We start from the raw sequence: 17897 nt of genomic DNA, 5'->3' as shown, positions 1-17897 counted from the left end.
GCCACCCCATGCCCCAAGGGAACCCCCACCCTGATCTGGGACAACCTTCAGGGCAAACCAGCTGGCCCCAACCCATGCAACAGGCTTCTATCCTATCTAATAAAAGAGTAATATGCAGATTGACCATCACTCCAACACACAAGCTGGCTGCCCCCATTGGTCAAAGATGACTTCCCCCCTATGGACACAAGATGGCCACCACAAGATGGCCAGCAAGGGAAGATAGTTGGGAGGGATCAGTCCTGCAAGGGAGGGCAGTTGAGGGCAAACAAGCCTGCAGAGGAGGGCAGTTAGGGGTGACCAGGCTGGCAGAGGAGGGAAGTTGGGGGAGACCAGGCCTGCAGGGAAGGGCAGTTGGGGATGGGGGATCCAGGCCTGCAGGGGAGAGCAGTTGTGGGGGACCAGGTATGCAGGGGAGGGCAGTTAGGGGTGACCAGGCCTGCAGGGGATGGCAGTTTGGGGCAAAAGGCTGACAGGGAAGCATTTAGGCATCAATCAGGCTGGCAGAGGAGTGGTTAGGGGGTGATCAGGATGACAGGGAGAAGCAGTTAGGGGCAATCAGGAAGGCAGGCAGGCGAGCAGTTGGGAGCCAGCAGTCCTGGATTGTGAGAGGGGTCCCAGATTGGAGAGGGTGCTGGCTCGGCTGAGGGACATACACCCCCATGCACGAATTTTGTACACCCGGCCTCTAATATGTGTGTGTGTTTGTGTGTGTGTGTGTATGTGTATTTAACAACAGAAATGGGAGCCCTAGAATTCTGATGCTAGGAAAGTTGTTCAGCCCCATTTCACTTCTTATCCAGCAACCTTGTCCTAAGAGTAGACTGGGGCATGGGTAAGAGAAAAGGATAGTGATGCAACTGTGTAGAACCATTTGAGAAATAGAATAAATTAGAAGTACAATGGTTCAGAAATGAGAAAATATAACAATTATATAAAAAGAGATAGTTTTAGGAGGGGGCAGAGGAAGACAGTTGGTGGTAAAGGGGAACATTTATAATACTTTCAACAATAAAGATAAATTAAAACAAAGAGGTGCCTGACAGTCACAAAAATAAATAAAATAAAAAATTCTAAAAGGAGGACTAAGTTTGAAATCACAATAGAGTGAATATAATACTATAGAAAAAAATAAAAAGCATTGCCAAGGTAAACTGAAAAATATCAAATAATGGAGGAAGGATTTGAGAGGAATAATTACAAAAACAAAAGAAAACAAGGAAAACTGATCCAATATATAGATAAATGTAGTTCCTGAAAAACAAAAAGATGTGAAGCAGAGCTATAAAAAAAAAAATCAATAAACTTTCATTAAATGGCCAGGACCCTTATAATTTAGAAATGCACATGTGTACCCAGGAAAATAGACCCAGACAGTCAATTATGAGACATATTCTATTGGCTTTAAAAAACATCTCAGAAACCTAGAAATTCAATGACTTTGCTTTTTGATTTGCCCAGGACAGTCAGTAATATTTATTTTAATTATTCCAGTGTAATTAAGCCCTATTACTCTCAAAAAGTGACACAATTAGGAACATAAATTATATAATATACTTAAGTATCAGGTAGAGAAAATTAAATCCATATCAGACCTTTAAAAACATACCAAAAAATAATATAATTAGATACTCAAAATCTGAATGCTTTTAAACAAAAATTTTTTAAAAAAGCTTTTTACCTGTAACATTTTATTTTCACAAGCCACTCAATTACTCATGGATGCAAAAGTCAATGGTTTTATTGTTTGTAAACAAAAGAACTTACCATGGTTTACTTTTTTTTTTTCTTCAGGAAAAACATAAACAAGAATTGGAAGATATGAGGAAAGCTGGTCATGAAGCCCTCAGCATTATTGTGGATGAATATAAGGTAGAGGATTGAGAGTCTATTTTATTTATTATTTTCTTTTCCAAATTATTACTATTTTTTTGTTAATCCTCACCAGAGGATATTTCTTCATTGATTTTTAGAGAGAGTGGAAGAGAGATGGGGGTCAGGGGGGTGAAGAAAAGGGGGGAAAGAAGGAGAGAGAGAGAGACAGAGAATATTTGCCTAGCGTGAGGCCTGGACCAGGGCCTGGACCAGGGCCTGGGGATGAAATCTGCAACCCAGGTATGTGTTCTTGACTGGGAATCAGACCCACGGGCCTGCCCTCTAATCATCGAGAAACACTGGCCAGTACTCTTTATTCTTTTAAACTTTGGCAAATTTTAGTAAAAAAAAAATTATAATAGACATATTCTACACAATTATAGAATTTAATGTAGTCTTATTTTGTATAGAATTACTTTCAAGTGATCAATGAATTGTCTGTTTAAAGCCTACTTGGTAATACCAGATGTTTAAGGAGTTACAGAATATTTGAGAATATAGGATTTGCAGAGGGAGGTTCAAAAATAATACTACAGAATTAAATATTAGAATACATTATGGTTCTATTTCTTATAGAGAAAGAAGGTATAATATAAACCTGAAAAATATAGTTATACATTTTTATTTTCCTAAATAAATAGATTTCAATACATTTAAGTAATGACAGAAATTATAAATGTTAACATTAGTATAATTCTTTTGCTTTTATGTCTGTGTAAGCTTAATCATTTGAAGGAAATTGAGTGTTTAATGACAAAAATATTTTTTCTAACATTTTATGTCAGATCTTTTTGCCCATAAGTAAAACAGGGATATAATCTTGTTTAAATCACATTTAAATAATTCTCCCAGAGATAATCACTATTAGTTGTTTGATGTGCATACTTCCAGAGGCATGATTTCTCTTTCTTTCATAAATATATCTCCTATATAATAAAAGGCTAATATGCAAATTGTCTCCTGGACTGGGAGTTTGACCAGGAGTTTGACCAGAAATTCGACCAGGGGGCAGGGTCAGCTGGCCAATCACCCCCAATCCCTCCCCCCAGCCAGCCTGGCTTGATCGGCCCTGATTGGGCTGGCTTGCTGGATCCCACCGGTGCACAAATTCATACACCAGGCCTCTAATGTGTGTGTGTGTGTGTGTGTGTGTGTGTGTGTGTGTGTGTGATAGCACCTATCACGATATATATATACATATATATATTAGACGTCCGGTGCATGAAATTCGTGCATGTTGGGGGGGGTTTGGGGGGGGGTGTCCCTTAGCCCAGCCTTCACCCTCTCTAATCCAGGACCCATCGGGGATGTCGGACAACCCTCTTTACAATCCAGGACTGCTGGCTCCTAACCACTCACCTGCCTACCTGCCTGATCACCCCCAACTGCCTCTGCCTGCCTGACTGATCGCCCCCAACTGCCCTCCCCTGCTGGCCTGATGGCCCCCAACTGCCCTCTCCTGCTGGCCTGATTGCTCCTAACTGCTTGCTTCCCTGCCAGCCTGATCGCCGCTAACCACCTCTGTCTCAGCCCCCATCACCGTGGCTTTGCTTGGAAGGAAGTCGGAATGGTCGACTAGGTCTAATTAGCACAATACCCTTTTATTATTATAGATACACACACACACACACACACCTATATTATGCTATGTAATCTTGATTTGATTTTACAAAAATATTTTTCTACTCAATCTTTTTTTGGAGATTTTTTTATCTGTATTTACTCAGTATAACTTAGAGATATTTTTCATGTTAGTTTATATATACTTACTTTATTTTTGTAACTGTTCTATAGTATTCCACAGTATATAGATATTATAATTGATTTGACTATACTGGTGTATATATATGATTTTAGGTTTGTTTTACACCAAATGTTTTTTTTTAAGTCCTTTTACTAAATGTAGAATATAGAAATATTTTGTCGATTAAACTTTATCCGTAGACTTGATAGGAGTTAATGTCATTTTAGTTAGTTGGTAATTTAATGTTTAAAAGATTTCAAAATGACTTATCCAAAAGTCATTTGGGTAAAAGTAGAAAAAGAAAAAGATCTAAAATCACTTTTAGTGAAAAGCTTTCCTCTTCATAAAGGTGTCTGATAGATAGGTCTTGGGACATGAAAAAGCATTTTTTTCAACTATGTCCAATATAGAAACTGGTGCCATTGTTGAGAAGGTCATTAAGAAATGTCTGGTTTTTACAGTGGTGATTATTGGCTTTTTTTTGTAATGTGACTTTTTGGTTCTGCTAATATAAGCCAGCTACAGTTATTGAGTTGGGGAAAAGTATAGGCTCTATTTTTTAAACCATTTTTCCCCCTAAGGCTAATGGGAATTATTAAAATACAGGAATTTACATAGTTCTCCTGAAGTATTAAGTATTCTTGGTTAATTTATATTTTAATTTTTATTTATGAATTTTAAATGAAATCTTTTGAAAGTATTTACATTGTATTTATATGTATGTTTCTGAACAGCTCGGTATTTAATACATATATTAAATCCTTTTTTGGTTGTAGCTTCATATATTTCCTTTGTTGAAAACATTTTTATTATGTATTATTTTCAACACTACCAGTTTATGTGCTTAAAATCATATGTTAAAACTTTGTAAATATATTTTGCAAATTGTACTTTGAAGAAATTTTGTTGTGAGCTACTCATTTTATCTTTTCTTTGTCTAATATCATTATTTTTCGATCATTTAAAAATAGAGGATTTAAAAGTATCAGGCAATATGTGTTATGATTTGCTGAAAAAGATTAGGAATTAAATTAGATAGCCTCCAAAGTTATATTTCATTTTCATATTATTTTTATAGTCAGTTAATATGCAAAATAGTTTAATTCTTTTATAATAAGGAACTTTGATATAAATACATTTTATATAGCTTTACATATTGATTTAGTGATAAGCTTTACATTTGGTTCTATCTATCTATCTATCTATCTATCTATCTATAAATATATAGCTAAGCAACTATCCAACTGGCCTGTAGTTATGATGTGCACTGACCACCAGGGGACAGATGCTCAAAGCAGGAGCTGCTGAGCTGTGGTGACTTGGCAGAGGTGGTTCTCAGGCAGTGCACCCCAGAGCCAGAGAGGAGGGAGCACAGTTCTACCTTCAGCCATGGGTTATGTTATTGCTGGGGCACTGTCAGCCTCAAATCTGGTTTACATTTGCATGTGCATTCCACAGCCTGTACCACAGCAACTTTGCAGAGTGCCCTCTTGAGCTTGGGACCCCTCGGGGGTTGTCGGAGAGCTGGTTTTGGCCTGATCCCTTCAGGCCAGGCCTAGGGACCCCACCTGCTAGAGGGACCCCGCTCACTCCCCAGACATCTTTTGGGCCTTGGCATCACCCCAGGTAAGGCCGGCCATGGAGGGACCATGTGAGGGTGGGTTCAGGACATATCTGGCCTGTCTTGCATAGTCCCACCTGGCTGGCCACCTTCTGATTAATTTCCTTTCAATGTGCACGAATCCGTGCACCAGGGCCCTGATTAATTATAATACTCTAAGGAGGAATAACATCTAATATGTTAATTGTCACATAAAATTTTATAATCTTAGTGATCTAAAAACACACTGATTATCAACTTAGTAGTATGGAGAATAAAATAATGTAATTCAAATAAGAAAAGTAAGTAATGTTTTTCTGGTAGATTAAATGTCTGTAATTTAAGTGTGGATTTGTGTCCCATTATAGAAAACAAGAAAAATAGTGTGTTTTTTTTCAATTCTAAATTCAAGCATGTGAAATTCATGTAGTAATTATTTTATTCTCTCTTTTTAAGACAGCAACTTACTTTTAATTAACATATTTTGAAGTTTTATTTTGTTAAAATATATAAGCATTTTTTACAAATGATTCATTAATCATTAGGTAACTCAAATACAAACCAAAATATACCTTCTATGAAAATAGCAGGAGTGTACATATTCTCTTCACATGTCATTCCTTAGTTTAAGAAATATTATTGGCCAGAGACTATTGTAGATAAAACACTGAACACAATAGACAAGTTTTTGTGTCAGGGACTATTGTAGATAAAACACTAAACAAAAATGGACAAGTCCTTGATCCAATGGAATATATATTCCATATACACACAGACTTGATGATCCCCAGTGCAGGGCATGCAGTACGCAGCCAATCACTGATTCTCTTTCATTATTAATATTTCTATCTGTTTCTCCCTTTCCCTTCTTCTCTGAAATAAATAAATATATATTTAAAAATCTACAACCCAACCCATATTTCAATAACTTTAAATGCCAAAGTTTTTTGTATTATCATTAAGTATTTATTATCTTTTCTACATTTAATAATGAAATATAATAACTTAAAAACCTTATCCTGTGAAGGACTTTTACTAGTAGAAATGATTATTTTGAAGTCAGACAGACCTGGATCAAGTACTTGTTAACAGTGTGACCTTGGGCAGTTTCTTATATATGAATTTCAATTTCCTTATATGTAAATTAGAGAATAAACCATATAACCTATTTATAGGAGTGTTGTGAGAATCCATGTAATAATGAATATTGCATGGTTAATAATAATTCCATTAATAAGTATTAGCTATTGTAGTTATTGTTTTTTATACTTAACATTCCAATTTTCTAGCATTGCAATTTCAATGCCTTGTCATTATCTTATAGCTGATTTATAATTAGTTTACTACATTCATACAATGTGAATTCTTGTTTCGATCTTTGGAAATATTCACTTAAGTGAAAGAGATTGTGGTCCTTCCCTACCTAGCCCTGAGCTACCCTTAAAAAGACATTATTCTTTTGTTCTTTTAGAAAATAAATAGCTTGCTCCACAATGATGAAAAGGATATGTGAAATTTTGTTAAAGTGCAGAAGAAAACAAAGCTAAAACTAACCTAATGTGCTACGTATGCCAACTTGTCTCATAATGTTTACTTAATTTTGTTTATTTATATTTTTCTCTTTTATGTCATGATTTTTTAAAATCCTTTTTTCCTCGTAATTAACAACAGTAAAGTAAATGTAGATCTTGGAAGGCTTTCCATAGAAGCATGCCACATCTAAAATTGTTTATTACAAGTAACAAAAGAATTTTCCTTTACTTGTTTAATTGGGTGGGTTTTTTTTGCAAGTGTCATTGTCCAGTGTATATACACTGGATCAGACTTCACTGTTCTTTATGTCTGTAGTTTACATTATTAAAGATTACTATCCATGATGTATTTTTTTAAGGGTTGTAACTAGTTGTATTAGTGTGACACTTGTTTAATATTCCCTCAATAGTTGTCATGGATAAGCATATTTTAACCCCTTGCTTCTCACTCACCTTTTGCAGTATATAAGAAATTACTTTGTTGTTGTTTTTAAAGATGCATATGATATGGCAGGTTTCTTCTTTGAAAATTCTAAATCAGTTGATGTAGGAGTGATCTAGCTGGTTGTATTTTCTTTAAAGTTTTAGAAGTCATTCTGTTACTTCCAAGGGTTTGTTAACTATTATTGTAATTCCCCTTCATATTTATTTGTCTATGTTTATATTCTGCCTATATTGCCTTGTGGTCATATTTTCCCAGTTGTATCATTTAATATCAAACATGTCAAGGTTGTGTGTGTGTGCATGTAACTGGATATATGCACACATACACATGTAAGTTTCTCATTGAAATCACTGGGTAATTTTTCCAGGCAAGAAAAATTAGAAATATTCTAACAGAACTTAATTTATTAAGAAAGTAGAATTTAGCCTGCATTAAGACTTTTTAAAAATATATTTTTATTGATTTCAGAGAGAGGAAGGGAGAGAAAAAGAGAGATAAAGACATCAATAATGAGAGAACTGCCTCCTGCATTCCCCACACTAGGGATTGAGCCCACAATCCAGGTATATGCCCTGACCAGGACTTACCAGTTCATAAGTCGACGCTCAACTACTGAGCAACACTGGGCAGGCTGCATTATAATTTTTGTAAAAAAAAAAATCTTTATTGTTGAAAATATTATAGATATCCCCTTTTTTTTCCACATTGACCCCTTCTAGCTCACACCTTCCCCTCAGCCCCAGACCTTCAGCACACTACTGTCTGTGTCCATAGGTTATGCATATATGCATAATGTTCTTTGGTTAATCTCTTCCGACCTACCCACTCACTCCCCACCTAAGATTTTTAAATATAACTTACGCCTTTCTTTAATATGGAATAAGTGATCCCAGTAAGAAAAAAATTATATGGTGGATTGGTATAATGGCACAGAGGAATGATCAAAGAAAGTTATACGTGGAAAGAAATTCAAGCATATTGGCTAAAATAGATGTAATATATTGCTTCTTGTTTTTCTTTTTAGAATTATGTCCATATATAATTGGATTAATCCATAGTTTGGTAAAAGTAGGTTTACAGTTGTGAGTACATGAAAATGAAATACTCAGTTTATTCTTGTATTATTGTTTACTTATTATCATATTACAACTTCAAAACTACCTTTTCCCACCCCTCCATATTGTTTGTAAGTGTTTGAGATAAAGCCATTTTAAATGCTGACACTTTCTAGAATGACTTTTTTTTATATATCATAATTTTGGGGAAGAATTTTCCAAAGGAAGTATTAGTTGACACTTTGCTAAAGTTCAAAGCTGGAACTTTTGTTAATGTGCTGTAACAGTGAGTTGAAAGTACTCAAAAAATTAAGTCCAACATGTTGTTTTTATTTTAGTTTTTTACTTTGAGCCTAATAAAAAACCTAATTTGAAACAAATAAGATTTGAACATATTTTTTGGTTAACATTTTTGTTTTACTATATACAGACTCCTTCTTCAAGGCATTGACAACAAACTCCTCCCTCTTCCTTCCTTCCTCCTTATCTATTTATTTATTTATTTTTAATGTGGTGTTTGCTTTAAGGTAGATCAGTTCCAAAAAGAAAGAGCTTTCCCTTTTGAAACTTTCTATACAAAGTTTTTAATTTCATCCTGAAGTTACACTTGCAAGATATTTTCTTTGTTCTGGCTCAACTTGTTTAGTTTTAAAATTTAATTAGACGCTTTTAAAATTAAATTTATTGGGGTACATTGGTTAATAAGTAGGTTGGCTTCAAGCATATATTTCCATGATAATGTCCTGTATATTGCATTGTATGCCCACCACCCAAAGTCAGATCACCTTCCATTAACATATATTAGACTCCCTTTACTATCCCCCAGCCCTCTGTCCTCTGATAATCAACATACTGTTATCTGTGAACCTCAGTTTCATATCCCACATATGAGTGATAATATATGGTTCTTAGTTTTTTTGGATTGACTTATTTCACTTAGCATGATATTCTTAAGGTACATCCATGTTGTTGCTAATGTCAGTATTTCATTTCTTATTGCTGTGTATTATTCCATTGTATATACAGGGCTGTCCCAAAAACATGTATAAACACTTTAGCAGTTGATAACTCAATTGATGTTTCTCTCTTTTCAGCCAGACAAGCTTTGAATAAAAGATGTTCATTCTAAAATGCTATTGAAAGTTTGAAAACTCAGTTGAAGTACAAAATCTGCCTTTGTAATTATTCAAAGAATGTCCCAAAAATGTATACATATTTTTAAATATAATTTTTTTTATTGATTTCAGAAAGGAAGGGAGAGAGAGAGAGAGAGACATCGGTGATGAGAGAAAATCATTGATTGGCTGCCTCCTGCTTGCCCCATATTGGGGATCAAGCCCGCAACCCAGCATGTGTGTATACACATTTAAACAGCTGATAACTCACTGAATTTTCACTCTTTTTCAGTTTTTTTTTTTAAAATAAATCTTTATTGTTCAGATTATTAGGTGTTCCTCTACTCCCCTCCTCCCCCCATAGCTCCCATCCACCTGATTCCTCACCCCATCCCATGCCTTTACCCCCTGTTCTTTTACTATTTTTTTCAGGTAGATACCAGTAGAGAGATTGCTGGATCATAGGGTAGGTCTATTCTTAATTTTTGGGGGAACTGTCATACTGTTTTTTATAGCGGTTTTACCAGCTTACATTCCTACCAGCAGTGAATGAGGATTCCTTTTTTGCCACCTCATCTTCAACAGTTGTTATTACTTGTCTTGTTAATTATAACCATCTAACAGGTATGAAGTGGTATCTCATAGTAGTTTTGATTTATATTTCCTTAATAGATAGTGAAATTGAGCATCCTATATAAAATAAAAGTCTAATATGTAATCATACTGAATGGTGGGACAACTGGTCACTAGGATGGGCAGCGACCACCAAGGGGCAGATGCTCAATACAGGAGCTGCCCAAAGGGGGAGCACCATTCATCCAGAAGCTGGGCTCAAGGCTGGCAAGCACAGTGGCTGTGGTGGTAGCCTCTCCTGCCTCTGCGTCAGTACTAAGGAGCAGTGAGCTGAGTGGTAAGGAGCAGTGAATTGAGTGGTAAGGAGCAGCCAGCAGGTGGGTCAGCCAGCAGCCAGTGAAGGGTCCTGGACTGTTAAATGAATGTCTGATTGCCAGCGTAGGCCCACTCCCCATGGTAAATGGGCCTAAGTCGGCAGTTGGACATCCCCTGAGGGGTCCCAGAATGCAAGAGAGTGCAGGCCTGGCTGAGGGACCCTTTTCCCAGTGCACAAATCTCATGCACCAGGCCTCTAATCTTTTCATATGACTGGTGGATGTAAAGGATGGCAGATTTTTTTCTAAAGTCTTAGAACATTTTATAATGAGAATTTTTAATATAAATTTTTAAATATTTTTCTGCTAAGTATCAGGATATTGAATCTTAGAGTTTTTAGGCATATAAGTTTTCTGCTCCTTTTCATGAAAAATGATGTGAAATTGCTACATAAGCTTGTTATTCTGAAATTATCTTGATTAAGTTATTGATATGTTCATTTCCCATGTTACCCAGCCTTGATTTTATTGAGTGTGATCGTCCTCTGTGCATTTTCTGTAAAGGTTAAGTATGCCTTAAATAGCTGTGGGAAGGATTACTTTGAATTTTAGCAGTGCACCATATGTTAAATGCCAGCTTGGAGTATCACAATGCCTGTTTTATTCCATTTTTCAAAAGCAGCCACTTACTAGTGTTTTATTGGAACTCTTGAGTTGTTTGTACTATTATATAAGGGAGAACATATTGAATTAGGAGACCGATTTTTCCCAGGGTGTAGAGTTACTTGTATTGTATGAAGTTCTCCTCCAAGGAGGGGGAAACAACTTTGTTTTCTCTTCTCTTGATATTTCCCCTTGATTAGAGATTGCTAACTTCTTTTGTGCAAAGGGGGGAAGAAGTAAAGATTAAGATGTTTGAAACTTGTGATATATTTTTTAGTTTGAATTTTAGTATTTTGTTCATCAAAAAGTATGAAATAAATTTATAGTTTTAGTTATTTGATTGAAAAAGGATTCTCATAAATTCCAGCTTTTATCGTATGATCAGATTTTTCCTGGACAAATAAAGATACTTACTGTTGCCAATAGAGTTTGGCCTAACTGCATGCTAGATACTAGTGATTGGTTTGGAAATAAGGACTTGGCTTGTCCATTCTTGTCTCTCCCACCAAACTTAACCTCAGCAGAGGACTGAGAAAGGTTTAGTAGTTGAGAATAGTTTTTGTATGCCCTGAGTTTCTTGGGCTTAGCCAGGATTTTGCATGCAAGGCTATTCTTGTGGTTTTTCTAGCTGGGCCAAAACCAAAAGGCTTTGGAAACCTTGCAAGAAAACTTGTTCTAATATAGATTTAAGACTTGCCTTTATATTGTGACTGTATCATCAGTCTGATAGTTAAAGGAGTGAAGGGACAATCTTTATTCTGTATTGCGGATATAAATTTTAAATTTCTGTTTCAAAACAGACCTTGAAAAATACCTTCAATGATAAAAAAAAAAAAATAAGTGATTAGGGTTTATTTAGTTAGTAGTTCCTTAAGACGTTATTTTTTGCTTATCTTGTGAAATGCTCTTTAAATGTTATGGGTTCTTTTTTGTGATTAATTTTGGTCAAACTTGAAAATTTTATCAATAGCAGCTCTGAACCACTTAGAAATTATTATTAATTATAGATTTCTTATTATTATCATACAAATTTAGGCCATTATAACATAAATATATTTATTCTTAATAATATTGTCTCTCCATGTTGACCAGAATGAGGCTTGTCCTGTTCTGTTGGGGTTGAAAGTCTTTTCAGATCTTCTTTTTATCTAAATTTATTCAACAGATTTTTACCTCTATAATAAAGCTGGGATTAGTAGCAGCTGTAAAGAATGTCATTTCTGTAACTATTGTAGTAAATGTAATAGATCAGTTATGTGCATCTCAATTTTAATGAAATGAATTGTCATCAAGATCTATTCAGATTCAAGTATTTTTAGTTTTAGATATTGCCCAAAATAATCTTATATGTTTCATAATTATTAGACTTTAGGAAAAAACTGTAGTGTTTTTTACAGATATATTTTTACTCATTTAAAAAAATATTTTTATTGATTTTAGAGAAGAAAGGAGAGGGAGAAAGAGAGAGAGAAACATCAGTGATGAGAGAGAATCATTGAATGGCTGCCTCCTGCACGCCCCCTACTGGGGATCGAGCCTGCAACCCAGGAATGTCCCCCTTGACTGGAATCCAATTGGCAACTCTTCAGTCCTCAGGCCTATGTTCTATCCATGGAGCCAAACCAGCTAGGGCATTTTTATTCATTTTTTATTGGCCACCAATTTTCCATTTAGTAAAAATATACATACCATAGTTCTTAAGGCAGAAAAGATATGTATGCAAAAACTGCTTTTAAGTTTTTAAATGTTTTTTGCCTGTTTGAAATTATATAAGAGTGGAATGGTTAACTTTATTATTTTCTCTCAACTATAAAACACAGACTCTGAATAAGGAAAGCAGAGATGTAAGAACCAGCAATATTTTGGAGGATAACATTTTCTAATTAGTATATAACCCAGTATGAAAATACAAGGCTGGTTTTGATTTTATCCTTAAGCTCTAGTTATTCAGCTTTGGGGAATCTTGATATATGAGAATATAAATTTTATACCAAGGATAAATAATGAGAGAATAGGATGATTTTCCATAATATTTTCAGAATTCCTTATTTTTGACAGGATAATGTATATTCAGTACATAATTCAAAAGACATGCAAGTATGAATTGTGAAAAATAAATTTTGCTCCCATTGCTGTCTGGGTATGAGTCCCCAGGCTGTATTTTTTCCAGAGGTGAGTTAAGTTACTTAAAATTATCATGTGTTCAATTTTTAGTGAATTGATTGTCAAATTACTTTATAGCAATGAGAAAAGAATTCTATGTATAATCCAGATACAGTGTGATTTAGTCCATGTAGTCAAAAGCAGAAGTTCAAAGGTTTTCTTTTTTTGATGTTTAGCAGGATATTCACATGGCTAAATGTTCTTGGTAATTAATCCACTGTAAAGGCCTAATGTGGCTAATATTCAGCCAGAAACACCACGTTGTGCCATCTTATACTAGTCAAATACTTCCATACCAGTTAGGATATCAGCAATTGCTCTGAGCCATTCTGATGGTGTTGTCCCTCCCTGGGTGCTTCTCCCTAACCCCACACAACCAAGCTGGAGCCAGCACTGCAGGGACCTTTGGCACCTGCTCCAATTCAAGGGATGGCACTTCTAATAAACTGGCATTTATCTGGAAAAGATACCAGTTGACATATCTTACATTATTATTTAAGTTCACAATGTTATTCTCTTTAAGATTTTTTTTTAAAAGGAAAGTTTAATGTTTCTCAATGTGTCTTCTAAAAAATTGATTTAAATGAAACCTAAATTTTCTCAATGTTAATTGCTTTTCAGTATGAAAAACATTTCCATTCTAATCTTTTTGATCCCTATTTGACTAATGGATCTTGATTAATTTGGAGGAAAATTCTTCACTTTAGTGGTCTTAAATCTAGTAATTTAAAAGATGTTAATCCTAACTTAGATGAGTTTCATTTGTCATGAAAAAGTGAGGATTTTAGCTAAAAAAATCAGCATGAGTTTCATTTTAAATAATTTGTAATTTCATAGAAGTCCTTTATTCCTTCATCATTGGCAGTGAAGAAACATTTTTATTCTCATTGATTAGATAAGGAATGTGAGACATAGAGAAGCAATGCCTTGATCAAACAGGTATAAACAGAGGAGGAGTTTTAAGTAAGAGCCAGGTCTCTCAAAGCTTGATTCAGGGCTCTTTTCAATAAATTAAACTGCCTCCTTGGAATGTTAATGCATGTGTATGCAGGCCAAATATTTCTGACATCCTGATGGGCTTCTCTTTTTCCATGGTCTCTGATATTTCTGAAAATGAGATGCAAGGGTCTTTAGTGTTTAGAAACCAGGTGTTTCATTAACCCTATGAAAGTGTAAAGATTGTTTTAGAGCGCTTGCGCTCTCCCTCTCTCTCAATGAAACTGCCACTCTTACTCAAGTCACAAGGAACAATATTGTGGCATCTGAGGGAAAGGCACATCCATATGGCAGCTTTTCAGAAGTTTAAAGTATCTGGAAGGCAGACATGCAGAGGCTCAGTGCTGTACTTAATTTTAGAAACTTCTTAATTTTAATGTGTTGTCCATGGCACAAAAGAAATTTTCACTGGGAGACTTTTGTGGTGTTTGAGGTAACAACTCTTATGTTACTAGAATCCCTTAACAACAAGGCCAACAGGAATGATTCCCTCAGTTCTGAGGATTTTCTTTGGCTTTCAGAGTCTCCAAAACACTTTATAGCATGGCTAGACTATATTGGATTTCCATGTTTAGATCTACACCCATAATTGAACATTTTTCTTTTTTGACTTGTATAGTACCTCTGCACTGTAACTCCAATACATAGAAAAGCCTGGGGGTCACTGCAAATCCAGATGCTTGAAATCTGTAACAGGGTCATTTTTCAGCAGCCTCAACACGACCTTGTTACTTTTTCTTTTTTCAATTAAGGAAAAAGGAAGGGAGAAATCTTTTTTGAATTCATTTTTCCATAATTTTTGGTCATAATTTCTTTTTTTGTTTTCTAAAAAGAAATATGGCCAAATCCATTACTATTCCTCCTCAGATATTTGAAATTTGGTCTAGAGAAACATGTACCTTCATTCTCCCTAAGGGTTGAATTTACAGGGTCTGAATGTTGCCTAATTTTTGCCAGCCTGGGTAACAGGTGGCCAGGAACTTGAACTTGACTTTGGCAACAGTTTTGAGTGAATGAAAGCCTTAAGTCCGGATTGAAATCTTTCCCTAGAGCAACAATTTTTAACGTTTTTCATCTCATGGCACATATAAACTAATTACTGTAATTCTGTGTCACACCAAAAAATAGAATTTTTGCCTATCATTAGTTGTAATTTTGATTTATTTACACTTTACAGCTGCTGTTGTATTGGCTGTTTTTTTTTTTGCCAATATAAGGGAAAATAGGCCAGTACCCCTGAATAAGTACTCAGGTATTGGTGGTTTTTTTATTTTTATTGTTGACACTATTACAGATGTCCACCATTTCCCCCTTTCTCGTCCTCCACTCAGTCCCGCCACCTTTACCACATTCTTATCTGTGTCCATAGTCTGTGCATATATGCATATGAGTTCTTGGCTAATTTCTTCCAGTCCTTCCTCCCTCCTCCCCTCTGAGATCTGTTTGTTCCATGTATCCATGCCTCTGGTCCTGTTTTGTTCATTAGTTTATTTTGTTCATTAGACTCCACATATAAGGGAGATCATGTGGGTTTTTTTTCTTTCTTTTTTTTTTTTTCTTACATAATGATTTCCAGGTCCAGCCCTAACTGGTTTGGCTCAGTGGATAGAGCATCAGTCTGTGGACTCAAGGGTCCCAGGTTTGATTCTGGTCAAGGGCATGTACCTTGGTTGCGGGCACGTCCCCAGTGGGGGGTGTGCTGGAGATAGCTCATCGATGCTTCTTTCTCATCCATGTTTCTAACTTTCCCTTCCGCTCTGTAAAATTCAATAAAATATATTTTAAAACAATAATTTCTAGGTCCAGCCTGGCCAGTGGTTGAGCCTTGGCCCATGGAACCAAGAGGTCGCTGGTTCCATTCCCAGTCAGGGCACATGCCTGGGTTATTGGGCTCAATCCCTAGAAGGGGGTGTGTAAGAGGCAGCTAATTTATGATATTTCTCTCTCATTGATATTTCTATCTCTCCCTCTCTCTTCCTCTTTCTCTAAAATCAATAAAAACATATAAAAAAATAATAACACCAATTTCCAGTTCCATCCATGCTGTCACAAAGGGTAAGTGTACCTTCCTTTTTACAGCCACATAGTATTCCATTGTGAGGTGTCACCTCACACTTGCCAGAATGACTACCATCAGTAAATCAAAAAAAAAGTATGGGTGAGACTGTGGAAAAAAGGGAACCTTAGTGAACTGCTGGTGGGAATGCAGACTGGTAGAGCCACTGGAAACCAGTATGGACTTTCTGCAAAAATTAAAATTGGAACTGCCCTTTGACCTAGTATCCCACTTCTGGAAATATATCCTAAGAATCCTGAAACAGCAATTAGAAAGAATATATGCATTCCCTATGTTCACAACGAACTGCCTTTTGACCCAGCGATCCCATTTCTGGGAATATATCCTAAAAATCCTAAAACATCAATCAGAAAGAATATATGCACCCCTATGTTTATAATAGTGTTATTTACAATGGCCAAGATCTGGAAACAGCCCAGGTGCCCATCAGTAGACAAGCAGATAAAAGAGATATAGCATGATTTTTGTGGAACATCATTTGAAAATAACTGCCTTAGAGAATTATACTTTCTAGTCCTTTTACACTATACTTTTATTTAGTTTTTAATTGAATTAATTGGGGTGACATTGGGTAATAAAATTATATAGGTTTTAGGTATACAATTCTATAATACATCACCTACATGTTGCATTATGTGCTCACCACCCAAAGTCTAGTCTCCTTCCATCACCATATATTGGACCCCCTTTACCCTCTTCATCATAACCACCATACTATTATCTGTGTCTATGATTTTAGAGAGAGATCTGTGTCTATGATTTTAATTTGTTCATTTGTTACTTTCTCTTTTATATCCCACATATGAATAAAATAATATGGTTCTTATTATTTTCTACCTGATAGACTTCCCTTAGCATGATACTCTCAAGGTCAAGAAAAAAACTATTTGTTGGAACATCGGGGTATAGTTTGGGTTGCTGTGGCTCCACTTCTCATTTAAGTTCCAGCATGTATTGGTTTTGGGTGGTGGTTGACCTAATATCTGTTTTCTATGAATCTAATAATTGTAGAACTTATGACATATTTTCCCTTCCAAAGAGTTTGTAGTCCTTCATACACTCTATTTACTCAAAATTTATCCTGTAGAGTAGAAAGAGTGTTCATTTCTAGTCTAAAATAACAACATAAAATGTTGAAATCCTTGGTAGGGATTAAATATACTCAGCAACAAATTTGGTAACTGAACTTGGCAGTTATAATTTGAAGCTTAGTGAACTTTTCATTGAATATTGGTACCATTCATATTATGATTTTTAAACAATACTAATCTTATTACAGGAATCATTAATTACTAAATATCGATTGTGTCATCTAATACAACTATGTGCAAGGAACTCTACAATAAATTGTGTGTGATAAAGATGAGTAATATATAGTTTCTATACTTAAGGAACCTACAATCTTGTTCACACCTTTAAAATTATTGTTAAAGAAGTATGCTAAATAGCTTTCCTCAGTTTCCTTAGTAAATTGAATTTTCTGGTATGATACAGAAAAGTCTGAAAGAACTCTGGCTAAAATCTAAATATGTTGAAAATTAATAAAACATTTCCTGCCTTTGGTAACTTTTTTTTCATTATACAAAGTCTGAATACATCTTTGTTTTACTCATTCTGTACATTGTGAATTTTAATGCTTTATGTATGTTTAAAATAGTTTTAAAATACCATATAAAGGAAATAATTATTTGATATATCTTTCTATATTCTTGTGTAAGCCCACGGGAAAGCTTTCTTATGTGTTT

The 17897-nt window shown here is 35.2% G+C and overlaps 1 protein-coding gene across 2 annotated transcripts in view; it reads left to right on the top strand.

Moving 5' to 3' along the window:
- CCDC91 (coiled-coil domain containing 91) overlaps positions 1–17897 on the top strand; it is a 247348-nt gene that overhangs the window by 127814 nt on the left and 101637 nt on the right. For both annotated transcript variants that reach the window (XM_084877249.1, XM_084877248.1), the window contains exon 7: positions 1795–1872. In XM_084877249.1, the coding sequence (XP_084733375.1) occupies positions 1795–1872 (78 nt within the window). The remainder of the gene's footprint in view (positions 1–1794; positions 1873–17897) is intronic.

Source organism: Pipistrellus hanaki (genome assembly GCF_964339955.1).
Source record: "Pipistrellus hanaki genome assembly, chromosome: 3".
In the NCBI taxonomy this organism is placed as follows: domain Eukaryota; kingdom Metazoa; phylum Chordata; class Mammalia; order Chiroptera; family Vespertilionidae; genus Pipistrellus; species Pipistrellus hanaki.
Note: the sequence above shows the minus strand (reverse complement) of the source record. Positions and strands in the feature narration are given on the sequence as shown.